Source organism: Scyliorhinus canicula, chromosome 6 (assembly GCF_902713615.1).
Source record: "Scyliorhinus canicula chromosome 6, sScyCan1.1, whole genome shotgun sequence".
NCBI lineage: Eukaryota > Metazoa > Chordata > Chondrichthyes > Carcharhiniformes > Scyliorhinidae > Scyliorhinus > Scyliorhinus canicula.
In genome coordinates, this window is record NC_052151.1 from 61927422 (window position 1) to 61955069 (window position 27648).

General features: G+C 45.3%; 1 protein-coding gene across 1 annotated transcript in view; it reads left to right on the plus strand.

Moving 5' to 3' along the window:
* Positions 1-8859: 8859 nt before the first annotated feature.
* casp8ap2 (caspase 8 associated protein 2) overlaps positions 8860-27648 on the plus strand; it is a 46917-nt gene continuing 28128 nt past the window's right edge. The window contains exons 1-4 of the mRNA XM_038801019.1: positions 8860-9088; positions 16990-17081; positions 21718-21807; positions 24999-25099. Coding sequence (XP_038656947.1) covers positions 17012-17081; positions 21718-21807; positions 24999-25099 — 261 coding nt within the window. The 5' untranslated portion in view covers positions 8860-9088; positions 16990-17011. The remainder of the gene's footprint in view (positions 9089-16989; positions 17082-21717; positions 21808-24998; positions 25100-27648) is intronic.

The following is a 27648-nucleotide window of genomic DNA, read 5'->3' on the forward strand; positions in this document are numbered from 1 at the left end:
TCACACGTGGAAGAGACTGAGAAGAGCACTTCCGGGGCACATGCACATTTAAAGCTGATTAACCCCCCTCCCCTCCCTATTTCAGTGCACTCATTTGGCACAAATGCTGAAGTTCTCATTGCTGTGTTTGAAGCACCTCGGGGTGCATTCTCTGCAGAGAATGTCAATATAATTTGCTCTTTCCTGTCAAGGCATTTTGAGATGTTTTGTTTAGTCTTTCTTTCAGACATTTCACGAATAAAGCACATACTTATTTTGGCACACGAGCAAACAAAGTGACCGATGCTGGCATTCCTTTGCTTTTCCCCATGCATTTCGCTCAGACTTAATGTTGCGCAGCACCAAATAAAAAGCTGCAGATATTGCATTTTACATTGCATTTTTATAAACTCGCTTCCTCCCAATGTGTGCTAAATACAAAACAAAACCCTCAAATCATCACCAAGCACTGAAAACATCCTCACATCATGTGTGAGGGAGATCATCCACAAGGGAACCTCCCTTTATAAAATGATGTTTTTATTTACACCTTTTTTACTTTAAAAACTTTCCACATGAAACAATAACACTGCGGAAAATTCAATTCATACTTTGTTTATCTGAAGTACCACCGCGTAGAACAGTGGTCAAAATAGAAAGTGCATTAAAGGGATGTTGACACCTTTTAAAAAGTAGACAGGCAATGACTTTTTAGAATATACAGAGAATTAATCGAACTTTTTAAAATGTGACCATGGACTGCACTCATTGTGCACCTCCTGTGAAGATTCCCCAGTGGACGAGAAACCTTACTTAGTGCCAAGAATTACATTGCCATGACGACATAAAACTCTATCTGTTTGACTCTATTGTTCTTTCCTCCACACAGATAGGAATCTTGATCCCTGGAGGATTTGAAAGTGGAGCAACAACCACAACAGCACATAATAGGTCCAAGATGAATGGGACTCATGATGGTAGCAGGGAGACTACGGGGTGGTTGATCTGGCTGTCTTCCTCCCATCTCTCGCATTATCCCTGGAGAGGAAATATAGAATTCTTACAGTGCAGAAGGAGGCCACTTGGCCAATCGAGTCTGCATCGACTCTCTGAAAGAGCACCCTACCTAGGCCCACTCCCTGCCCTAGCCCCGTAAACCCACCTAATCTGCATATCTCTGAACACAAGGGAGCAATTTAGCATAGCGAATCCACCTAACCTGCACATCTTTGGACTGTGGGAGAAACCGGAGCACCTGGAAGAAATCCACACACACGGGGAGAAAGTGTAAACTCTACACAGGTCGGAATTGAACCTAGGTCTCTGATGCTGTGAGCCAGCAATGCCACCCATGCTCTACCTGCCAGTATGTCCAATGCCTCTCACAACCATATGGTACCACAGGGTATTGAGGCTATAGATGATATCCATAATCATTTAATAACTGAAATCTGAATGTCATTGTATGGTACATAATGATTGTATGTTTTATATTTGTGGTATCCTCTGTGGTATTTGCCTTAATCGTTTTTCTTCTCGTTTAGCAACATTTAGGCAACTCAGTTTCATTCCTACAGAATGTTCCCATGTCCCTTATCCCTCACTTCTGCAACCACCTATCCTACCTATTCTTAAAGGTTAACTTGGTGTATAAATTAGAACCAGCAAATGTTCCACATCAAATCTTCATTTACAGATACCCATCCATATTTGTTTATACTAATTTAAGGAAAGTTATTTTTACTTATATTGATGTACTCTATTCTTAAAAAGTAAGACGTCTTACAACACCAGGTTAAAGTCCAACATGTTTGTTTCAAACACTAGCTTTCGGAGCACTGCTCACCAGAGGAAGGAGCAGTGCTCCGAAAGCTAGTGTTTGAAACAAACATGTTGGACTTTAACCTGGTGTTGTAAGACTTCTTACTGTGCTCACCCAGTCCAACGTCGGCATCTCCACATCATATTCTTAAAAAGAGAAGCACTGTCCTTCACCTTTAACTGAGTTTGTAGGGCAGCACGGTGGCGCAATGGAGAACACTGGGACTGCGGCGCTGAGGACTTGGGTTTGAATCACGGCCCTGGGTCACTGTCTGTGTGGAGTTTGCACATTCTCCCCACGTCTGCGTGTGTTTCGCCCCCACAACCCAAAGATGTGCAGCTTAGGCAGATTGGCCATGCTAAATTGCCCCCTAATTGGAAAAAAATAATAATTGGGTACTCTAAATTTATTTTTAAAAACTGAGTTTGTGATCCATCACCTAGAAGGACAAGGGCAGTAGATGCATGGGGACATACTCACTTGGGAAATGTATCACCTTCACTATCATTGGGTCAAAATCTTGGAACTCTCTTCCTGACACGACATGGACTGCAGCAGTTGAAAAACTGCTCATCTCCTTCTCAAGGGCAATTAGTAGTGGGAAGTAAATGTTCCATGAAAGAATGTTAAAACATTTGTTGCAAATGGAAATTTTTTTCACACAGAGGTTGGTGAGTATCTGGAATGAGCTGCCAGAGCCAGTGGTAGTGGCGGGTACAATTGTTTCCTTTAAAAAAGTTAGATAGTTACAAGGGCAGTGTGGGTACAGAGGGATATGGGCCAAATGCGGCAAGTGGGACTAGCTTAGTGATAGAAACTGGGTGGCATATCATGACCCCAGTATTTCATCAAACAGTAGTTACAGAATGTACTGAGATAGGCACAAAAAATGTAATCTCCGGACTAATTCAAGGGAATGTATCTGGGAAATTCCAATCTGATTCCCAAGACCAATCAAAATTAGTTTGAGAGGATCATGTTTACCGTGAGTTCTCTGCCACCATATCAATCAGAAATATTAATCAACTGATATTAGATTTACCCTTGAAGAAGTGCATTTTTAAAAAAGCCATTGTAAACTTTTATTTCCAGGTAGTATCACTAACAACAAGTGAGGAAGGCCCTGGACAAACTGTATACAGTTATAAACAACTACGAAGCAGAACATCCGGAGTCCTTGTTCATCATGGCCGGAGACTTCAACAAGGCCAACCTCAAGAGTGTACTGCCAAAATTCATTAGCACATCTCCTGTCCCACCAGGGGCGACAACACTCTTGGCCACTACTACTCAAAAATCAAGGGCGCCTACCGTTCCATCCCCCGATCGCACTTTGGGAAATCAGACCATAAGACTGTGCTCCTTCTCCCAGCATACAAGCAGAAACTCAAGCAGGAGAATCCAACTAAGAAGGTTGTACAGTGCTGGTCCGAGGAAACAGAAGAGCTCTTACGTGACTGCTTAGAGACAGTGGACTGATCCATATTTAAGAACTCAGCGACCAACTTAAATGAGTATGCCACCACCGTCACAGACTTCATCAGCAAATGTGTGGACGACTGAATGCCAAAGAAATCAGTATGAACGTTCCCCAACTGGAAACCATGGCTCAATCACGAGATTGACTCCCTACTGAAGGACAGATCTGAGGCGTTCAAGTCAAACGATCCTGACCTATACAAGAAATCCAGGTACGACCTCCGCAAAGCCATCCGAGATGCCAAGAGAGAATATCAAACCAAGCTAGAGTCACAGACAGACTCTCGGCGATTGTGGCAAGGACTAAACAACATAACAGGCTACAAAGCACAGCCGAGCAGTATCTCTGGCAGCAGCGCACCACTCCCCGATGAACTCAATGCATTCTATGCTTGGTTCGAGCAGGTAACCAACAATCCGCTGTCGAGTGCCCCAGCAGCCCATAACTCACCCAGACCCACCATCGCAGCTTCCAAAATCAGATCAACCTTCCTGAAAGTGAACCCTCGGAAGGCGACGGGCCCGGACGGGATCCCTAGTCATGCAGTCAGAGCCTGCGTGGACCAGCTGGCCAGTCACTACTCCACTTCGAGGTCCCCACCTGCTTCAAGAAGACCACTATTATACCGGTGCCAAAGAAGAACCAGGCAACATGTCTCAATGACTACCGTCTGGTGGCCCTGACTTCAGTCGTAATGAAGTGCTTCGAGAGGTTGGTCACGAAGCGCATCACCTCCATACTCCCAGACCACCTTGATCCACAGCAATTCGCATACCATCGCAACCGGTCCACAGCAGACACCATTACCCTGGCCCTACACTCATCCCTAGAGCATCTGGACAACAAGGACTCCTACATCAGACTCCTATTTATTGACTACAGCTCCGCCTTCAACACCATAATCCCAGCCAAGCTCATACCAATGCTCCAAAACCGAGAACTTGCCTCCCCACTCTGCAACTGGATCCTCGATTTTCTGACCAACAGACCACAATCAGTAAGAATGAACAACACCTCATCCACAATAGTCCTCAATACCAGGGCCCCGCAAGGCTGCGTACTTAGCCCCCTACTCTACTTCCTGTACACGCACGACTGCGTGGCAAAATTTGGTTCCAACTCCATCTACAAGTTTGCTGACGATACGACCACAGTGGGCCAGATCTCGAATAACGATGAGTCAGAGTACAGGAGGGAGATAGAGAACCTAGTGGAGTGGTGCAGAGACAACGATCTCTCCCTCAATGCCAGCAAAACTAAAGAGCTGGTCATTGACTTCAGGAAGCAGTGTCCTGTACGCATCCCTGTCTGCATCAACGGGGCCGAGGTGGAGATGGTTAGCAGTTTCAAATTCCTTGGGGTGCACGTCTCCAAAAATCTGTTCTGGTCCACCCACGTCGACGCTACCACCAAGAAAGCGCAACAGCGCCTATACCTCCTCAGGAAACTAAGGAAATTTGGCATGTCCACATTAACCCTTACCAACTTTTAAAGATGCACCATAGAAAGCATCCTATCTGGCTGCATCACAGCCTGGTATGGCAACTGCTCCACCTCGGACCGCAAGAAACTTCAGAGAGTTGTGAACACTGCCCAGTCCATCGCACAAACCTGCCTCCCATCCATTGACTCCATTTATACCTTGTGGTAATCCACCATTGTACATATATGTGTGTGCCTCTATTAGGGGATGTACCTGCTATTACAGGTTTGTAGGTAAGCCCCTGCCGGCTAGCTCCGCCCACAGGGAGCAGTATAAATATCCATGAGATCTCCTGAGCGACCATTTTACAGCTGCAGTTGAGGGAATAACATCTCATGGTAATAAAGCCTCTTTGTACCGTTTTGTGTTTCTGTGTGCAATTGTTAGTGCAACACACCTCCCGCTGCCTGGGGAAAGCGGCAGCATAATCAAAGACCCCTCCCACCTGGCTTACTCACTCTTTCAACTTCTTCCATCGGGCAGGAGATACAGAATTCTGAGAACACATACGAACAGATTCAAAAAAACAGCTTCTTCCCCTCTGTTACCAGACTCCAAAAAGACCCTCTTATGGACTGACCTCATTAGCGCTACACCCTGTATGCTTCATCCGATGCCGGTGCTTATGTAGTTACATTGTATCCATTGTGTTGCCCTATTATGTATTTTCTTTTCTTCCCTTTTCTTCCCATGTACTTAATGATCTGTTGAGCTGCTCGCAGAAAAATACTGTTCACTGTATCTCGGTACACATGACAATAAACAAATCCAATCCAATCCAACTCTTCGATTGGCAGAATTGGCAACAATGTATACCATTAAATGGATGCTGCAGTACAGAAACAGACTCTTTGGTTCACCTGGCCCATGTTGGTGTTTATACTCCACCTCCCTCACAGAACCTTCTTCATCTAACCCTATTGTCGTCTTCTTGTTTTTGCATAAAGGTTAGGACTACAAATTTTGATTGGTAAAAGCGATACAAGAAATGCATTTTAAAACATGGAACTGTGGTTAGTTTAACACAAACTGGTCTTTATCTCCTCATTTAGAAGGTACCAATCCTCCAGGGTTGCCCTGGGGCTCCAGTAATTAAAAGTTCAAAGCAAATTACTGTGGATGCTGGAATCTGAAACAAAACCAGAAAATACTGGACAATCTCAGCAGGTCTGACAGCATCTGTGGAGAGAAATGGGAACTAACATTTCGAGTCTGAATGACTCGTTGTCAAATTAAAAGTTAATGTCTTAGCTTCTGCTACAAGCAAACCTGTGGCAAAATCATTGGGCATTAAAAATAATCTTCAATTTCTTTGAACTGTGTTGTGTATTCATTATAAAAAATATGGAAGAGAGGAAACTACTTGACGAGACTTTTGGGAAACAGGGTGGGTGGTTCACTTTGTAATTTTGTACACTAAGAAGTCTTGCAAACACCGGGTTAAAGTCCAACAGGTTTGTTTCGAATCACTAGCTTTCGGAGCACTGAGATGAATGAAGAGGTGGATTCCAGAAACATAGGGCGCAATTCTCCGCACTCACGACGGTGCGGAGAATAGCGCGGGTCGTAAATTTTTACGGCCACGCTAGTCTGACGCCCTCCCGCTATTCTCCCCCCCCCCCCCCCCCCCCACGCCCGACTCCCGACACGAATCGCTCCAGCCGTTTTTTTACGGCGAGCAGCGATTCTCAGCTGGCCGATGGGCCGAAGTCCAAGCCCTTTACGGCCGTTTTTACGAACGGCAAACACACGTGGTCTGGCCGTTCGTAAAAACGGCCGTAAAGTTCGGATCTTGGCAACCATGGCACCGATTGGCACGGCAGTACCACGGCCGTGCCAAGGGTGCCATGGGCCCGCGATCGGTGGGCACCGATCGCGGGCAGCGGGTCCGATTCCCGCGCACTCTTTGTCCTTCCGCCGCCCCGCTGTATCAATTCGCGGGGCGGCTGAGGGGCATCCCGGCCCGCGCATGCGCGGGTTTCGCGCAAATGCGCGATTCGTTAAGCCCGCGATGCCGGAGTTCACGGCCGCGGCATGCTAGCCCTGACCGGGGACCAGAATCGGTTCCCGGTCGGGGAGGGGGAGGCTGGCGTCAAACCCGCCCGTTTTTGACGCCAGCCTTACGATTTCTCCCTGTTTGGGAGAATCGCGCCCATAGAACGTACATATGTAGACAAAGTCAAAGATGCAATACGATACTTTGAATGTGAGTCTTTGCAGCTAATTAAGTCTACAGGTCCAAATGGAGCAACTGGAGAGTGGGATAATCACAGGTTAAAGAGGTGTGAATTGTTCAAGACAGGACAGTTGGTAAGATTTTGCAAGCCCAGGCCAGATGGTGGGGGGGGGGGTTGAATGTAATGCAACATGAATCTAAGGTCCCGGTTGAGGCCGTACTCATGTGTGCGAAACTTGGCTATAAGTTTCTGCTCGCCGATTCTGCGTTGTCGCGCGTCCTGAAGGTGGCCTTGGAAAACGCTTAACTGAAGATCAGAGGCTGAATGGCCTTGACTAGAACATAGAACCTTACAGCGGAGTACAGGCCCTTCGGCCCTCGATGTTGCGCTGACCTGTGAAACCACTCTAAAGCCATCTACACTATTCCCTTATCATCCATATGTTTATGCAATGATCATTTAAATGTCCTTAATGTTGGCGTGTCCACTACTGTTGCAGGCAGGGCTATCCACGCCCTTACTACTCTCTGAGTAAAGAACCTACCTCTGACATCTGTCCTACATCTACCTCCCCTCAATGTAATGCTATGTCCCCTCATGCTAGCCATCACCATCCGAGGAAAAAGGCTCTCACTGTCCACCATATCTAATCCTCTGATCATCTTGTATGCCTCAATTAAGTCACCTCTTAACCTTCTCTCTAACAAAACAGCCTTAAGTCCCTCAGCCTTTCCTCATAAGATCTTCCCTCCATACCCGGCAACATCCTGGTAAATCTCCTCTGCACCTTTCCAATGCTTTCCCATCCTTCCTATAATGCGGCGACCAGAACTGCACGCAATACTCCAAATGCGGCCGCACCAGAGTTTTCTACAGCTGCAACATGACCTCATGGCTCCGAAACTTAATCCCTTTACCAATAGAGGGAAGGGAAGGGAACATTCTTGCCTGGCGATTTTTGTGCGATGTCCGGTCATCTGTTGTCGCACTGTCTGCATGGTCTCGGCAAAGTACCACGTTTTGGGACATCCTTTCCTGCAGCGCATGAGGTATGTACCAGGTATCTGGTGGGTGGTGTTCTCATGTGTAATGGTGGTACCCATGTCAATCTGGCGCCTAATCTGGCGCATTTTGAGAGATTGCCATGGCACGGTTGTGTGGTGCTGTGGTTGCTATTCTGAAGGCTGGGTAGTTTGCAGCAAACAACCTCAAACAAACCACTGTCCTGGCTTGAGACAATTCACACCTCTTTAACCTGTGATTGTCCCTCTCTCCAGTTGCTCCGTCTGGACCTGTAAAGACTTAATTACCTGCAAAGACACGCATTCAAAGTATCGTATTGCATCTTTGACTTTGTCTATATATGTTTCTGGAACCTACTTCTTCATTCACATGAAGAAGGAGCAGTGCTCTGAAAACAGTGATTCGAAACAAACATATTGGACTTTGAACCTGGTGTTGTAAGACTTCTTACTGGGCTCACCCCAGTCCAACGCTGGCATCTCCACATCATTTGTAATTTGTGTTGGGAAAGGCAAGCACAGTAAGAAGTCTTACAACACCAGGTTAAAGTTCTGGTTTGTTTCAAACACTAGCTTTCGGAGCACTGCTCTTTCCTCAGGCGAATCAAGCACTTCCTCAGTGCTCCGAAAGCTAGTGTTTGAAACAAACCTGTTGGACTTTTACCTGGTGTTGTAAGACATCTTACTGGGCTCACCGCAGTCCAAAGACAGCATCTCCCACATCTTGGGAAAGGCAGGCAGACATTATGATTGACAGGTCGAGAAACCAATGGCGTGAGCGGGGCCGGGTACCACGTGATTCGGTTCGCTCGCCTGCCCTCCCCCCTCGCTGTTTCCAAGGGAGGGAGCAGCCTGCAGGTGCCGCTGCTGCTGGCGGTGTGGAGTTGGCGGCGGGGATCCGTCCTCTCTTGGAGCGGGCGGTGTCTCTTTGTGGATGGAGTCCGGCCGGAGGGTGGAAGGAGCGCGGGAAGCCTCGCTCTCATCTCCCGGGCCAGAGGGGCGCGAGGCTGAGTGACAGGCGGCTGAGCGCGAGCCGGGCTCAGGCAGCGGAGAGGAGAGAAGGAAGGACCCGGCCGGAGAGGCAGAGCCGGAGGGAGAGTCTGTGCTCGCAATCTCCACAGCGGGGTAAAAAAAAACTGACTTTCCTTGTCCAACTGTATTAATCTTCAGTTGGAACCTGTGAGTGTTTTGATTTGGCCCTAGTGATTTAGAAACATGACAAACCCAGAGGGACCTTCAACATCACCCCTCCCCAGCACCAATTCCTCTCACTCGCTCTCTGTTGTAAGTGTTCACTCAAACTAATGCATTTAGGTCCTCAACCTGATGAAACTTGGAGTCAACAAAGTTTGCATTTGTGGTTTTTTTTTCGTTTGTGTTTATTTGGCATGACTGACTGTTTTTCCGGGCTGTAGATGTCATTCTCTTTTAAAGGGTGGTCTGTCGCTTTCTTTCCTCCCGCCTCCCCGTCCATGATCTTGGCATTTGAGTATACATTTTGGTATGTATTCCATTGCCCCCCTCACCCTTCACCACCTGAGTGTGCTGGATTACAGTTAGTTTTCTCAGTGTATGCAGCCAAGCTCCAGGAGCTGTTTGATAACGTTCAGCAGCATGAACCTTATGCTCATTTTGCCTCCTTGTTGCATTGCTGTTGTATGTGGCTAAGATGCACAGGGCAGAGATCAAACCTGTGGGCCCTATCAGGTGTGTGTGCCTCAGTGCCCTGCTCTATGCTGTGTTTATTTGTCCATTGAGCCATCTGGGGAAATTAGGACAATTTTTTAATCAAATGTAGAAGAGGGTCTACCTCCAGCATCTTCTCGGGACAATTAGAGAAGTGTTGGTGTTAATGACACCAATATTCTGAGATGAATAACAAAGTGTGAGGATCCTGAACAATGTAGAGAGCAACTGAGTGTTTACAATTTGTGTGTTGAGGGGAGAGCTAATGCAACATCTTGAACTACTGAATATTCTAAATTTATAGAATCTGAATAATTCTAATAGGCATTTAGATTTGTGCACGGCAGACTGACACAGCTGGTGACAAAAAAATAAATTGCCTTTGGAGACAGAAAAGGTGGATATGGTTAACAAACCCAAGATCGAGATGGATTCTTTTTCAGCAAAAGCAAATGTTTGAGAGCATTATAAGAATAAGTCGTGTTTACCAACCTTGGAGCCAGTCTTATGGTCACAGTGTCCAATCAGGAGGCATGGACAAAAGTTCAAAAAGGAGAAAGTGAAAACCAATTTACTAAACAACATTGTGCAGAGGATGGTGAATATATGGAACTGTCGTCTGGGACCTCAATGGGGTGAATAACTAATTCAAGAGAAGCCTCGATGAATATTGGAGCTTGAATAATTTAAGGGACACTGTCCCCGACTACTCGTACAAGTGACTTTCTACCTATACTATTTTTTATTTCTGTCCAAACTGATTCTACGTCTTGCTTTTTTTTGAATCAAGGTCCTTGCTCAATACTGACTACATCCTTCATTAACAGAGCTACCTCCACACTTTTAATCTTTATTATTGTCACAAGTAAGCTTACATTAACACTGCAATTAAGTTATTTTACCAAGCTTCCTAACTTTTTGTCAAAATGTCAAGTACCTGCCAATATTTAGGGCCAAGCCTTGGTCATCCTGCAACAATGTCTCTGTGATGGCTATCAGGCCACACATTTATTTCTACCTGTGCTAATCATTCACGTACTTTGTTAGGAGTGCCACGTACAGGCAGCACGGTGGTGCAGTGGTTAGCATTGCTGCCTCACGGAGCTGTTGTACCAGGTTCGATTCCGGCTCTGGGTCACTGTCCGTGTGGAGTTTGCAGGTTTCCTCGTGTTTGCGTGGGTTTTGCCCCCACAACCCAAAGATGTGCTGGGTAGGTGGATTGGTCGTGCTGTATTGCCCCTCATTGTAAAAAATGAATTGGGTACTCTAAATTTTTTTTAAAAATGAGTACTGTGTACATTCAGATAAAGCGCCTTTATCTCTGTCTCTTTACCATTTTTTTCACACTCAGACTTCATCTGCTGGTGCACTCTTAAATTTGTACTCTCTGTCCCTTCCTACCACACTCTGGTTAACATTGCCCAAATCGCGACTCTACTACCTTGTTGTTTCTCTTTGATTTGCTACATCTCCTCTCACGTGATCCCTTCCCGACCCACTCAACTATTGAGTTGAAATCCCTCTCCACCACCCCAGTTATACAACTCACCAGAACTCTGGTCCCAGCAATGTTCAGGAAGACCATCCCAATTGTGCAGCTCCCACTTTCCTCAGTACTGGTGCCAGTGTCCCACGAATCGCAACCCTTTTCTCCCACAACTGTGTTTGAACCAGCCATTCATCTTATTTACCCAATTAGTTCATAGCTCAGGTAATAATGCAGAGATTATTGCATTTGATGTTCTGCTTTTTAATTTGGCCCCTCGTTGCCATCATCCCCAAGCAGAACCTCTTTTGTAGTCATGTCTCTGTCATTGGTACCATTGGATCCACAGCCTCCTGGGCCCACGCTCTCGATTGAGATCTGTACCTATCCCCCAACCACTGTCACCTACCGCCTCTGCGTTCCTCAAAACTTCTCCCACTTGAGTGGCTTTCTGTACCATGGTCAGTTTTTTGTTATTTGTTAATGGGACATGGGTATCGCCGGCTGTGCCAGCATTTATTGCCCATCCCTTGAAGGACAGTTAAGAGTCAACCACATTGCTGTGGGTCTGGAGTCACATGTAGGCCAGACCAGGTAAGGGTGGCAGATTTCCTCCCCTACCCTAAAGGGCATTAGTGAACCAGATGGGTTTTTACCACAATCAACAATGGTTTCATGGTCATCACTAGACTTTTAATTACAGATTTTTATTGAATTCAAATTTCACCATCTGCAGTGGCGGGATTTGAACCTTGGACCCCAAGTACTCTGGGTCTCTGGATCTCTAGTCCAGTGACATTACCACTAAGCCACTGCCTCCCCACCCTGCAGTCATTACTTTCATCCATATTGGGTGCAAGAATCTTGTCTTTTAAAATTTTTTAATGTGCCCAATTCCTTTTGTTGCCGATTAAGGGACACCTTAAGGGGCAATACACCTTCAGAGAGTCGTGAACACAACCCGATCCATCACACAAACCTGCCTCCAATCCATTGACTCAATCTACACCTCCCGCTGCCTGGGGAAAGTGGGCAGCATAATCAAAGACCCCACCCACCCGGCTTACTAACTCTTCCAACTTCTTCCATCGGGCAGGAGATACAAACGTCTGAGAACACACACACACAGACTCAAAAACAGCTTCTTTCCTGCTGTTATCAGACTCCTAAACAACCCTCTTGTGGACTGACCTGTTTAATACTACACTCCTGTATGCTTCATCTGATGCCGGTGTCTATGTAATTGCATTGTGGACTTTGTGTTGCCCTTTTATATATTTTCTTTTTATTTTAATTTCATGTCCTAAATGATCTGTTTGAACTGCTCGCTGAAAAGTACTTTTTACTGTACCTCTGTACACGTGACAGTAAACAAATCCAATCCAATTCAATCCTAACCACATCTTTGGGTTGTGAGGGTGAGACCCACGCAGACACGGAGAGAATGTGAAAACTCCACATGGACAGTGACCCAGGGCCGAGATCGAAGCTGGGTACTCGTCGCCGTGAGGCAGCAGTGCTAATCACTGTCCCGCCCCTGCAAGAGCCTTTAACCTGTTGGACAATTGTGAAAGGCTAAAGCTCCTCCACTTCTACCTTCTGGATCCCCATAGCTGCCTCACTCACAGTTACGCCCTCCTGTCCCTGACCAAATGAGAAGATCCTATCCTAACGGATGTGACTGCCTCTTGGTACAAAGTGCCCAGATAACTTTCCCCCTTCGTGCTGCATCACAGTGTCTGCAGCCTCCAGTTCACTGACTCTGAGCAGATGCTCCTCAAGCTAGGGGTACTTACAGCGGATGTGTTTGCCCTAGATATCACTGGCGCCCAGGAGCTCCCACGTTCTTCAGCTGAAACACATAACCTGCCCTTCCATATTTATCAGGAGTTGGGTGATGCAGTGGTTAGCACTGCCTCACGGCACCAAGGACCCAGGTCACTGTCCCCGTGACTTCTTGGGTCTCACCCCACAACCCAAAGATATACAGGGTAGGTGGATTGGCCACTCTAAATTGCTCTCCTTAATATGAAAAATGTGTGTGTATGTGTGTATATATATATATATATATATATATATATATATATTATATATAGAGAGATAGATATAGGGGTGTTAATTTTAAAATGAACATACCCTACTACTCTCAAACTTTACTATTGTTCGTCAACTGTACTAATACTAATGAAACATGATAATTGCTAATAAACCACACGTGTTCTCAAAGAAAAGCAAGGAAAATACTCACTAACCAAGCACTTATCTATTTCACTGTGATATCAAACTGAATGCAGTGGTTCCACAATTGAGCTAGCCTCTCAAGAAGTTTTGCTGCTCTCTCCCTATTGTGCCTCTGATGAAGACTCGCTGTCCTCTCCTCCTTGTGCCTCATGAAGACTACCCGCCCTCTCCCTCTTGCGCCTCACATGAAGACTAGCCACTCTGTCCTTGCACTTCTGAAGACTCGCTGCTCTCTCCCTTTTGCGCCTCTCACGAAGACTCGTCGCCATTTTCTCCCTCTTGCGCCTTATCTTATTGGATTTTTAAAAAGAAGTAACAAAGAGCTGGTGAGGGTAATGCAGTTGGTGCAATATAATATTGATTTTTCAAAGTACCTTTGCTGAGGTGCCAATACTCAAGACGAAGCAAATGTCTGATGGAATATGGGACAGGTAGCAAGAGTGGATAGCAACCTGGTTACAAAGCTGAGAACAGAGTCTGGATTAAGTTTAACCCTACTCACTGACAAATGACGGGACGTGGGATTTCTAAGCGATCGGAGCTGAGATCACTGGTGTTCACAGTTAGCATTAATGATTTGGGTTTGGGAATCAAAAATAGAATTTCAAAATTTGCAGCTAAGACCAAATTGGGGGCTGTATTTCATTCAAAGGAAGAATACAGCAAAATACAGGAAGGCAATATATTTTTTACAAATTTAGAATCCCAATTTATTTTTTTCCAATTAAGGGGCAATTTACCGTGGTCAATCTACCTACCCGGCACACCTTTGGGTTGTGGTGGCGAAACCCACGCAAACACCGGGTGAAAGGAAGACAATCTTACAGAATGCTTGTGTAGTTGGCAAATTTATCCCAACATTTGGGTATGAAGAATAAGGAAGCTATATTCTGCCTTGATAATTCTACATGAGGTTGAGGAGGATGGGGAATTAGAGATGCTGATACACAAACCATCACAATCACAGTTTAATAAAGCCATCAAAAAAAAGTAAGAAGTCTTACAACACCAGGTTAAAGTCCAACAGGTTTGTTTCAAACACGAGCTTTCGGAGCACGGCTCCTTCTGAAGAAGGAGCCGTGCTCCGAAAGCTCGTGTTTGAAACAAACCTGTTGGACTTTAACCTGGTGTTGTAAGACTTCTTACTGTGCTCACCCCAGTCCAACGCCGGCATCTCCACATCATCAAAAAAAAGGAAACTGAACATTGGGTTTCATTTCTAGAGGGTTCAAATTAAAAACCAGAGAACCTGTATTAAACTTGTAGACCACACTTGGAGTAGGATGCACAGTTCTGGTCTCCAAATTATAAAATAATATGGAGGCATTGAAGAAGCTTCACGAGGATGAGAGACAAGACCTATTAGAAAAAGGCAAAACAAATGGGCTTTTTTCTCCCCAGAAAAGGCCGATAAGTGCCCTGACACAGGTCTTTTTGTGACTGGTAGGCGAACTTGAAGAAAACACTTGCACTGGTGGGTGAGACCAAAGCTGGACGTTCTAACTGCAAGATGGTCACTAATAAATCCAATGGGGAATTCAGGAAAATCTATCTGATGAGTGGTGAGAATATGGATGTGCTTCCACAAGGAGTAGTTTATGTAAGTAACACATTGGGTATGACGCAAGTTAGGTAAGAACACGAAGGAGAAAAGATTTGAAGTATGTGCTGATAGGGTTAGTTTAATAGAGTGTTTGGGGGGGGGGGAGAAACCTGGGGTTAGTTGGGGCCATCCAACCACTGGTCCTTTATTATCTTGTTCTTAATTTCTTGATGCTCGCCATGAGGGGTTGGATGACCGTGTCGAATCACCCCCCCCCCCCCCCCCCCCCCCCCCCAGGGTCCCTTGGGTATCGGGGAGGCAGCACGGTGGAAGTGAAGGTGCTTCATTCGTTGGAATATTTGTGAGATCTTGAGGAATGTTCGGCAATCCTGTCAGGACATTGGCCGTAACATTTTTAAAATTTAGAGTGCCCAATTCTTTTCTCCAATTAAGGGGCAATTTAGCGTCACGAATCCACTTACCCTCCACATCTTTTTGGATTATGGGGGTGAAACACGGGGAGAATGTGCAAACTCCACACGGACAGTGACCCAGAGCCGGGATAGAGCTGGGATCGAACCCGGGTCCTCAGCGCCATAGAAAGCAGTGTCTACTGTAACATCCAGGTTTCTTCAATAATCCTGCATGTTGCTTTCCTACTTGTGATCATGCTGTTGATTATCTGTTGTCCTTTCTCCTGGCAAGGGGGTGCAAAACATGAGCACGAGAGTGAGGGTCACCTGTTATCCTCTTCTGGCAAAATCCATATTGAGTCAATTACGTGATATGTGGTCTGTGCACAGTTTGACTCCTTTTTCTTTTACAATGTGCTGTAATCCTTTTAAAAAAAAAAGTAAATTTAGAATACCCAATTCATTTTTTCCAATTAAGGAGAAATTTAGTGTGGCCAATCTACCTAGCCTGCACATCTTTTGGATTGTGGGGGTGAAACCCACGCAAACACGGGGAGAATGTGCAAACTCCATACGGACGTTACCCAGAGCCGGGATTAAACCTGGGACCTCGGCGCCGTGAGGCAGCAGTGCTAACCCACTGTGCCACCGTGCTGCCCCTATGTGCTGTAATCCTTGCAGTTATGGGAAGGGAGTGCATTTTGGACGTTCCTTATCTCGTTCATAGTGAAGGTGAGTGGAGTCATGGCAGGGTGATGGGTGGATGGTTGGTGTGGAGTTGGGTCGTTGGGTTAGTTAAGTCCTCATGAGATTGAGGATCTACCCCGAGTCACAGCTAACCGTATTGAGTTTTTATTTTGTTTTTTGTTATTTTGAATTTAAGAATCAGTGTCTATCGCCTTCGATGGCCTGGGCAAATAATGTATCCTGGGGAGGACTGGATTCTTTCTGACTGTTATTGAGTTTGGCATTAGCTTTTAGAGCTATGAGAAAAGGATGAAATGAACGGCAGCCCACTCCGAGATGGGCTTGGGTAATCCTTGATTGATTTGTTGAAGAGAGGGTCTGTATCCCATGCCGTTGGGAGACCTTCTTTCATCTAGGGTGGATTTTATGAGGGAGTTAGGCGCCCTTATCCAAGTTGTCTTGTATGGTAGTTTCCTGAGTTGTCCCCTCATTGAGGTTGGGTTTTCCTTGTGGAAGCAGTGATTGTACCTCTGTTAAGCAGTGTTGTTGTTCCCTTAATAGCCATCTTGTGATGCTGTGCAATGTGAGGCAGTGGCTAATGTTCCTACTTCAGCTCGGACGTTCTTCCCTTAAGGACTTTTATTCTTCTCTTCATCTGGGTGAGCAATGCACCGCTATGGTTGGTATCCTGTTTCCCCCTGGAGCTTGGGATGTACCTTCTCGAAGGGCTTATTAAAGACATCTTGAGAGGCTGGATTTTACTTTGGAGGTGTTTCAATATCCTTGACGTGAGACTCTTTGCACTGGGGCCTGGTCCACTGGGGCTTGGGGTGGAGTCGAGTCCTGCACTTTGCTTGAGTTCAGCCAGGCGATGTTTTGCTCGTGCATACATGTTGTGAAAATTGTACGTTTCTTTTTGGCATATGCCAATATAGTCCCAGTACTGACTGGAAACATTTTCTTCACTCAGATGGAGAATTTCTGAAGCCATCATGGACAGCAGTGAGGGAGGCAGCAATGAGGACTATCTTTATGGTGATCTGTTGCAACGGGACAGTTTTGGTAAGGAAAAGCATGAATGTTCGATATCGGCTTGTCGTGTGTTCCAACTATTATGTACAGAAAACTGCAATTTTAGAACGCATATCATGTCTGCGATCTCCAGTCTCCGTTGTTGCTGGGTTGGTTCCTGTTCCCACGCTGAGTGGACAAGGAAACAATTTACTCCCAGGCGTTCCCCTATATCGGGTTTGAATTCCTCTAAAGCACTGCTTGTGCCTATAGTTGGGAATGACAACCTTTTCGATTTTTATACCTGCCTTGTGTTGACCCTTAATTGGAGTGAATATTGACACCACTGTCAGCCAATGAGTTGGAGGTGGGGCAGAAAGTGTGGTTTTAATTTGGAGCCTCCAATTTCATGACCAAAGCTATAGAAACCAGAGTCTCCTGTGTAAGATGGTTACATATGACCAATTGATTATTTTTCCAGAAAAATAGAAAAGGTGAAGAATGCAAGTCTTTTTTTCTTTCATTCATACATATTATGTGCATAAAATCAGTTCCAGTTACTTACAGCAATCTAATCTCTAGGCACAATTGATGGGGGAAGTTACTCAATTATCTCCGTTCTGGCCAGGTCTTGTGTTACTATATGAGACTGGAACCCGAGGGCACAGCCTCAGACTGAAGGGACGATCCTTTAAAACAGAGATGAGGAGGAATTTCTTCAGCTAGAGGGTGGTGAATCTGGAACTCATTGTCGCAGAAGGCTGTGGAGACCACATCACTAAGTGTCTTTACGGCAGAGAGTGATAGGCTCTCGACTAATAAGGGGATCAGGGGTTACAGGGAGAAGGCAGGAGAATGGTAATGAGGATCATCAGCCTTGATCGAATGGTGGAACAGACTCAATAGGCCGAAATGCCTATTTTTGCTCCTATGTTCTTTGGTCTTGTATGCACCCTTTCTCAATCGACTATTAGCTCAATATCAGACATAATGTCTGGAGCGTATTCCTCCAGTTCTCTTTGAGCCATGCTGTGGGAGATCTACTAATGTTACAGGGATAAGGTACAGTGCATGCACTTGAACCATAAAAGCTACTAAAAGCTGGTGAATAGTTTCAAGAAAGCTGACAAATATCAAATAGTGCCTAATAAAATCCTTACGATGTGACAACAGAAGTAACAACGCAATATTTGCAATTTAAGCTTTAGCTGTACCCAATATTTCATCACTTGTACTGTAGTGCGGGAGGGGCTGGGGAGAACAATACATGAATACCCAACAAATGTATTTTCGATTGGGGTGGGGGGAAACACAATCATTAATTTTATTTGCACTATAAGATCTCCGATGGCAAGTCAGAGGAAATGCAGTTTTGCGTTCTGCCGTGAAAGATATTATGTTAGGGTTGCTAATTGACTTTAAATAATTCAAGTTCCATTTATTAAAAACTTTATAATGGTATCCATGGATCAAATTCCAGGTCCAGTATTCTGTGTACATAGTAAGTGTGTTATATATATTTTCTCTTACCTTTGTGTTTAATTTTTATTCTTAAACATTTTTAAAGCTGAAAATATGGAACAAAGATGTAGCAGCTTGAGTTAGATATTTGGCATGCAATGATATTAGGCCATTGTACTGGGGTTCAGCTGAGCACACGGTGGTCCCATGATTCAGCAGCTTTGGGGATTATCCTAGTCTTTCACAGAATTAGGCCAATCTGCTGGAGTTTGGCAGCTTCTTTCGGTGGGGCTGGGGAAGAAGGGTGGTGGATTCCTTATGTCTGTCAACAGGAAAGGCATGAATCGCACTGCAGCCTATGACGCTGAGGGCCTGGGTTCGAACCCCGGCCCTGGGTCACTGTCCGTGTGGAGTTTGCACATTCTCCCTGTGTCTGTTTGGGTTTCACTTCCACAACCCAAAGATGTGCAGGTCAGATGGATTGACCATGCTAAATTGCCCCTTAATTAGGGAAAAAAGATAATTCGGTACTCTAAATTTATTTAAAAAAAGGAAAGGCATGAATCTGGGTGATGAGCATCACAAGTCTGAGCACTGGTTTATGAGGCCCTCGACCATGTCCATTGTGTTTTTAAAATAATACTTTTATTGGGAATTTTAACATATAGGAACAAGATTTATACAACAAGAGACAGAGCCGTTGGCAAAACACAGAAGAAATCAAGCAACAGCTACGTCATAAACAAGTGAACAACAGGGTACAATGAATCCCTACAGTGCAAATGATGCCATTTGGCCCATCAAGTTTGCACCGACCCTCTGAAAAAGCACCTCACCCAAACCCACTTCCCCCACCCTATCCCTGTAACCCCACCATGCCTGCAAATCTTTGGACACTAAGGGGCAATTCAATATGGCCAATCCACCTAGCCTACACATATTTGCACTGTGGAAGGAAACTGGAGCACCGGGAGGAAACCCATGCAGATACAGGGAGAATGTTCAAACTCCACACAGACAGTCACCCAAGGCTGGAATTGAACCCGGGTCCCTGGTGCTGTGTGGCAGCAGTGCTAACCACTGTGCCATTTGGAATGAGAAACGGCCATTCTGTTTATGTGCATGGTTGTCACTTATCTTGTGACCCCGGTTCCTGTGTTCGCATTATCTTATTTACATTTGTATTTAAAATCAATGCCAGAACACACTCTTTATATTTGCACTCGTTTTAGAACATAGAACAGTACAGCACAGAACAGGCCCTACGGCCCTCGATGTTGTGCCGAGCCATGATCACCCTACTCAAACCCCCGTATCCACCCTATACCCGTAACCCAACAACCCCCCCCCTTAACCTTATGGATGGAGGGGAAAGAGTTTTCGAGTAAGGTTGGGAATTGTCCGTCTCCTCGGTTTTCCATGGGAGGGATGTGTGTCCGTATCTGGCGAATGGTCTTCCTCCCCGTCTCTCATCTGCTGTATGGAAGCTCCATTTCATCCCTGCGGCGTACTCCCTGCCGCCGCCGCATTGTGTTTCAACCAGTTCTGTTCTCGCTCTTTCTCCACCCTCTCAAAATCATGATAGGGTTCCTGTTGTTTTCAGCTTCCAGCCCCTGCTAGCCTCATCCTCCACCATTTCTGCTACATAGTAGATAGGAGCAAAAGGAGGCCTTTTGGCCCTTCGAGCCTGCTCCGCCATTCATCACGATCATGGCTGATCATCCAACTCTAGCCTAATCCTGTTTTCTCCCCATAGCCTTTGATCCCACTCTCCCCAAGTGCTATATCCAGCCGTCTGCTGAATATATTCAAAGTTTTAGCATTAACTACTTCCTGTGGTAATGAATTCCACAGGCTCACCACTCTTTGGGTGAAGAAATGTCTCCTCGTCTCTTCTCAGTCTGTGACCACTGGTTCTGGACACCCACCATTGAGAACATCTTCCCTACATCTACATCGTCTAGTCCCGTTAAAATTTTATAAGTCGCTATGAGATCCCCCCTCATTCTTCTGATCTCCAGCGAGAAGAATCCCAACCTAGTCAATCTCTCCTCATACGACAGTCCCGCCTTCCCTGGAATCAGTCTGGTAAACCTTCACTGCACTCCCTCGAGAGCAAGAACATCCTTCCTCAGAGAAGGAGACCAAAACTGCACACAATACTCCAGGTGTCACCTCACCAAGGCCCTGTATAATTGCAGCCACACATCCCAGCTTCTATACTTGAAACATCTCGCGGTGAAGGCCAACATACCATTAGCCTTCTTTACCGCCTGCTGCACCTGCATGTTTACCTCCAGTGACTGGTGCACAAGGACACCCAGGTACCGCTGCACACTCCCTTCTCCCAATTTACAACCATTCAGGTAGTAATCTGCCTTACTGTTTTGCTTCCAAAGTGAATAACCTCACACTTATCCAAATTATACTGCATCTGCCACTGATTTGCACTTAGTGTGATGTTGTAAACCACATTTTCCCTTTCTCCTTTTAGCATTCTGAAGGGACCAATGTCTCTGCCAAACCCTGGTCCATTCCTCAGTCATGCCCAACAACCCATTTCCTTACTGCAGCACTTCTCAATGCAAGCACAGCTGAATGCACCACTGGCCCTTTTACATCCTCTGATGTTGCGAATACTGCCATTCACACCTCCAGACGTTTATTTAGTTTCTTTTCTTGTCCCGTTGGCACTCCCTTTCGCCTTGCACTGTGAAACTTTTCATAATTTAATCTCTCCTAGCCCCCTGCCTAATCACAGACCTTCCCATTTGACCTTCCTTCCACCTTCCCCTTTCAATTGCTCAATGATTATTACATTTCCAACTTTTTCCCGCCCTGATAAAAGATCAGCGGCCTGAAAAGTTAACCCAATTTCTCTCCTTAGGTAGGGCTAGACCTGCAAAATATTTACAGCATTTTCTGTGTTTATTCCTGAAAATTTATCCCTGATGTCTCTGCTGCTATGTATTTTTGCCACTCCCTCTCCGCTCTTCCTTTCTCTTTCTCACTGCCTCTCTCTCATCCTATTACTGTGTTTTTTTTTTCTCCCTGATAACTGAACAGTTTGTTGTATTTTTTTTTGCATTTATTTCTTGGCTGTCAACCACACAGATGGTTCCAGGACTGCAGACTAATGTGTTCAGTTTCAATTTTTAAATTTGTTTTATTGTGCTTTTAATCATTTTTTAAGTACTTGTTGGCTTTCTCTTTGTGCTCATTGCAGTTTCTCCAGTGAAGATTGACAATGAAAACTCTGTAGATATCTATGATGGCTTGGATACAGACTATCAAGGAGGTGGACAGTCTGCTTCACGTATGTTGAACATAATACCATTCACTAACTTGGCAAACTAGTGTAATGCTTATGGGTGGTAGTCTTGAGGTAAAGATGCCCTCCAAGCTTGAGGTTTACATAGCTGCATGCTGAGAGGATAGAACATAGAACAGCACAGAACAGGCCCTTCGGCCCTCGATGTTGTGCCGAGCGATGATCACCCTACTCAAAACCCACGTATCCACCCAATACCCATAACCAACACCCCCCCCCCCCCCCCCGAACCTTACTTTTTAGGACACTACGGGCAATTTAGCATGGCCAATCCACCTAACCCGCACATCTTTGGACTGTGGGAGGAAACCGGAGCACCCGGAGGAAACTCACGCACACACTGGGAGGACGTGCAGACTCCGCACAGACAGTGACCCAGCCGGGAATCGAACCTGGGACCCTGGAGCTGTTGACCACTGTTCTTTTGTCTGTGCTTGATCATGACGGAAAAGTGCTGGCATTTCAGTGCCCTGGATTACTGACACGTGTGTACATTTGGATAATTCAGTCACAAAACACGGGCAAGTGTTAACGTGTTTAGCTGGTTTATTCATCATAAGCCAAGTCTTACAATAGATAACACTTGTCAGACACCACAGCTGAGCATCCCCATGCATATGCTTATGTAATAACTTACTGTGTGCTGCCTCCATTTCACAAACAGACTGACTAGTTTAAAGAACCTTTTGATTAAGAGAATGTTCCAGTAACCCAGCAAGAAATTATAATATTTGACTTAGCTGCAACAGACAGAGAACAAAATTAGCGCCACTACAATGAAACCTGAGCAATTCCAAGGAAGACTGCGATCAGCACGTTATTATTTTGGGGGCCAGTTTAGTTCAGTTGGCTGGACACCTGATTTGTGACACAGAGTGAAGCCAACAGTGTGGGTTCAATTCTCGTATTGGCTGAGGTTATTCATGAACCTTGCCCGCGCCTGTCAGCTCTCGCCCCTCAAAGGGGAAAGCATCCTATTGTCATTTGGGACTTTACTGTTGCTTTATCCCATTTCTACTCCCAGAAACTGTACCCTTAAAATGAAATATGCTACAGGTCCTGAGGATCCCAGCGTGCGGAGGAAATTGGTGGTGAATTTTCAAATTTGTTGCCAGGCATTCAACCAGAAGAGTGAAAGTTGTTGGAGATATTTAATGAAATTTCCAAATTACAGCAGATCCGGATGCTGGGTCATTGAGATTTTGTTTTTGCCCAGCTGCCAGCATAATGTTTTTATTTTGATAAAGTCCATTATATTATTTTCAATTCTTGCACACAGCAAATAAAGGAAAAACAAATGAAAAGTAACATTTCTCATAAAAGAGCTCATAAACCTGAAGAAAGAAGAATGGAGCAAGGAAGCAAGAAAAAAGTGAAGATGGCCGCACTGATTATGCTCTTGGTTGGTGTGAATAGATGCAAAGCAATGGAAGTACATGCAGTAGATTTTTATCTTTCAAATATTGAGTTTTGCAAACTATTCCAGGATGGGATGAAAGGAAAGGAACAAATATCACAAAACAGTGGGCAGGGAATTGAGAGAAAATGTCACGGGCACAAGGAAATGAAAATCGCTTATTGTCACAAGTAGACTTCAATGAAGTTACTGTGAAAAGCCCCTAGTCGCCACATTCCGGCGCCTGTTCAGGGAGGCTGGTACGGGAATTGAACCGTGCTGCTGGCCTGCCTTGGTCTGCTTTCAAAGCCAGCAATTTAGCCCTGTGCTAAACAGCCTCAGGAGGAGCAAAACCCACAGTCAATGGTACATTATGTCATTAGCTGAGAAAAATGGTTCCCCCAACCTCGTCGAATCCTAACTATAGAGAAATTAAAACAAAACCAGTAGAAGGGAAGGGAGAAGAGACCAAAGTATGCCAATCTTAAGGGAAGTGGGACAGTAGATGCAGTTCCCATCTTGGATTATTTATTGGGCCCTAGCGAGACCACTATAACTAATTGTTATATTCCATTAGCTTTATTTTGGAAAGTTGATTATTCAGTTTTGCATTCCCGTTCTGGTGTGTTTCAAATCTGCGTTGATTATATTACATTTCTTGTATTCTTTGCCTTGCATCAAAATCAAGGAAAGATGCCAAAACACTTTTTTTCACATTATTACATGGGATAAATTCGATAACGGCAAAAGTCCCAATAAAAAACGTTACATTTCTTTAAGGCACTAATTACTACTTCTGCTGACAGCTAACCAGTGTCACTTGTCATAAAACGAACGTGGCACATGTGACATTCAGTTCTAATCCTTTGGCGCTTCCTGTGGCCTAGTGGTGTAGGTCACTGAACTGGTAAACTTCAAACCCTAGATCAATGCTCTGGTGTTCCTGGCTCAATCCCACCAAGGTACATGCTTTCAATGAAAAAAAACTTCCTGTGGCAGGGATGGGTGAGCATACAATCAGTGGAAATGGTTCCAGCATCAGTATTGCACGAACACAGTTTAATTGCCTTCAAGTTGTAAACATCGTGTTGCAGATCACCAAGATGGGTTAGGGGTTAGTGGCTGGTTGCTTGCAGTTCATACCTGGCATGAACCATAAGCTTGACTCGGTGGGTGCATTTTTTGCCTTTGGTCATGGGTTCAAACTCCACGTTGGGGATGAAACACTCCAGCACATTGGTGGACTTTTGTTTGCAATGTTGCGTGCCAACAATTTCTGTATGTTTGGGTGTGTGAGCGCAAGGTTCCATGCCTCAATTTGAAGGTGACCAAAGAGTTCTTCTGATGTCCTGGTACACATTGTTCCTTCAACCAACACCAGCTAAAGTGGTTCTCACTTATTTTCACTTATTTGATTTGCTGTTTGTGCTGAAATTGGCTGCTGCATATGTTGCTGAAGCAACAGCGCCTATGCTTCCGAAGTGATGCATTGCCGAGCATCTTGGGACTTCTGAGGATGTGAAAGACTATTTAAGTACAAGTTATTCATTTCTGACTCGACTCTGCAGTATAAGTATAGAATCTATGCCATTGCTTCTCGGGTGCTTCCCAAAGGTAAGTTTTAAAGGGGCTTTTCTGGAGGCCTAGCACTGGTTGCATTTGCGGCTAGATGTTCCTCATGGAACAAGCAACATACCTTGAAGAGACAGCCTTGTCATTTTTAATATAGTTTGGTTTTCTGTATGATATCAATTTGTAATTGTCTTACTTTTTTTTGCAGGTGACACTGCAGGAAAGAGTAAACCTGCTAAGGATTGTTTTGATCTGTACGAGGAGATCCTCACTGAAGAGAGAACTGCAAAAGAAATCTCCTTGAAGGAGGTACATATTTGACTATAGCACCATTTGATGTGGGCGAGGGCAGCATGTTAAATGAGCTAAGGTAAATGACAGACATGAGAAGGTCAGTTGCCATAAAACATACCCCTTGTAGCCAGTTTCCAGATCCTAATGAGCGGCTAAGTATACAAAGAAGCTGCTTGCTGAATGTATCTAAATACCAACATGTAAATGCCATCAATGTTGGCAGCCCAGACAGTGTTGCAATCACTTATTCTAGCCAGCGTTATTTCCACATCTACTTGGACACTTGCAATGATAGAATCAGCTGCATGACACATAATAAAGTCAGCACATCTTCTGTAGTGAAGACTTTCTAAAAAATTAATTTTTTATGTGATGCGGGTTTCCCTGGTGAGACCAGCATTTGTTGTCCACCACTAAATGCCCTGGAGAAGGTAGTGGTGAGCTGCCTTCTTGTACCGCTATAGTCTATGTGGTGTAGGTACACTTACTGTGCTATTAGGGAGGGAGTTCCAGAATTTAGTCCCAGCGGCAGTGTAGGAAAGGCAATACAATTCCAAGTCGGGGTGATGAGTGACTTGGAGGGGAACCTCCAGGTGGTGGTGTCTACAGGTATCTGCTGCCCTTGTCCTTCTAGATGGCATGGTCGTGGGTTTAGAAGGTGCTGTCTAAGGATACCTGGTGAGTTTCTGCAGTGCATCTTGTAATGGTACACACTGCTGCTACTGTGCTTCGGTGGTGGCGGAAGTGAATGTTTATAGAAGGGGTGCCAATCAAGCGGGCTGCTTTGACATGGATGGTGTCAAGCTTCTTGAGTGTTGTTGGAGCTGCACTCATCCAGGCAAGTGGAGAGTATTCCAGCACACTCCTCACTTGTGCCTTGTACGTGGTAGACAGGCTTTAGGGAGTCAGGAGGTGAGTTACATGCTGCAGGATTCCTAGCCTCTGACCTGCTCTTGTAGTCAGTTTTTATATGGCTAGTCCAGTTCAGTTTCTGATCAATGGTAACTCCCAGGATGTTGATAGCGGGGTATTCAGTGATGGTAATGCCATGGAATGTCATTGGGCAATGGTTTGATTCTCTCTTATTGGAGGTGATCATTGTCTGGCACTTGTGTGGCGCGAATGTTACTTGCTACTTATCAGCTCGAGCCTGGATATTGTCCAGGTCTTGTTGCATTTGCACACTCCAGTGTCTAAGGAGTCACGAATGGTGCTGAACATTGTGTAATCATCATGGGACATTCCACATCTGATCTTGTGTTGGACGGAAGGTCATTGATGAAGCAGCTGAATATAGTTGAGCCTCAGACACTAACCTGAGGAACTTCTGCAATGATGTCCCAGAACTGGGATGACTGACCTCCAACAACTACAACCATCTTCTTTTGTGCCAGGTATGACTCCAACCAGTGAAGAGTTTTCCCTGATTCTCATTGATTCCAGTTTTGCTAGGGCTCCTTGGTGCCATACTCGATCAAATGCTGCCTTGATGTCAAGGGTAGTTGCTCTCGCCTCACCTCTGGGGTTCAGCTCTTTTGTCCATGTTTGGACCACGGCTGCAATGAGGTAATGAGCTGAGTGACCTTGACGGAACCCAAGCTGAGTGCCCATGAGCAGTTTATTGCTGAATTTAAGTGCTGCTTGATAGCACTGTTGATGATTCCATCCATAATTTTACTGATGATTGAGAGTAGGTTGATGGGGCAGTAATTGGCCGGGTTGGATTTGTGCCCAGGACATACCTGGGCATCGTTCCACATTGCTGAGTAGATGCCAATGTTGTAGCTGTGCTGGAACAGTTTGGCTAGGGGTGTGGCAAGTTCTGGAGCACAAGTCTCCGGTACTATAGTCAGAATATTGTCAGGGCCCATAGACTTTGCAGTATACAGTGCCTTCAGCTGTTTCTTGATATCACTTGGAGTGAATTGTATTGCCTGAAGACTGACATCTGTGATGCTAGAGACCGAAGTGGATCATCCACTTGGCACTTCTGGCTGAATGTTGTTGCGACTGCTTCAGCCTTGTCTTTTGCACAGATGTACTGGGCTTGTTCATCATTGAGGATGGGGATATTTGTGGAGCCTCTTCCTCCAGTGAGTTGTTTAATTGTCCACCACCATTCACAAGTGGATATGGCAAAACTGCAGAGCTTAGATCTGACATGCTCATTGTGAAATCACTTAGTTCTGTCTGTTACTTGCTGCTTATGCTTCACCAGGTTGACACCACATTTTCCAGTATGCCTGATGCTGCTTCTAGCATGCCCTCCTGCACTCTTCATTGAACCAGGGTTGATCCCCTGGTTTGGTGGTAATGGTAGAGTGGGGGATGCCAGGCCATGAGGTTACATATTGAGGCTGAGTACAATTCTGCTCCTGCTGCTGGCCCACAGTACCTCATGGATGCCCCACAGTACCTCATGGATGCCCAGACTTGAGTTGCTAGATATGATTAGCAGGATGGTAGTACCGCACAACATGATGAAGGGTATCCTCAATGTGAAGATGGGACTTCGTCTCCACAAGAACTGTGCGGTGGTCACTCTTACCGATACTGTCATGGAC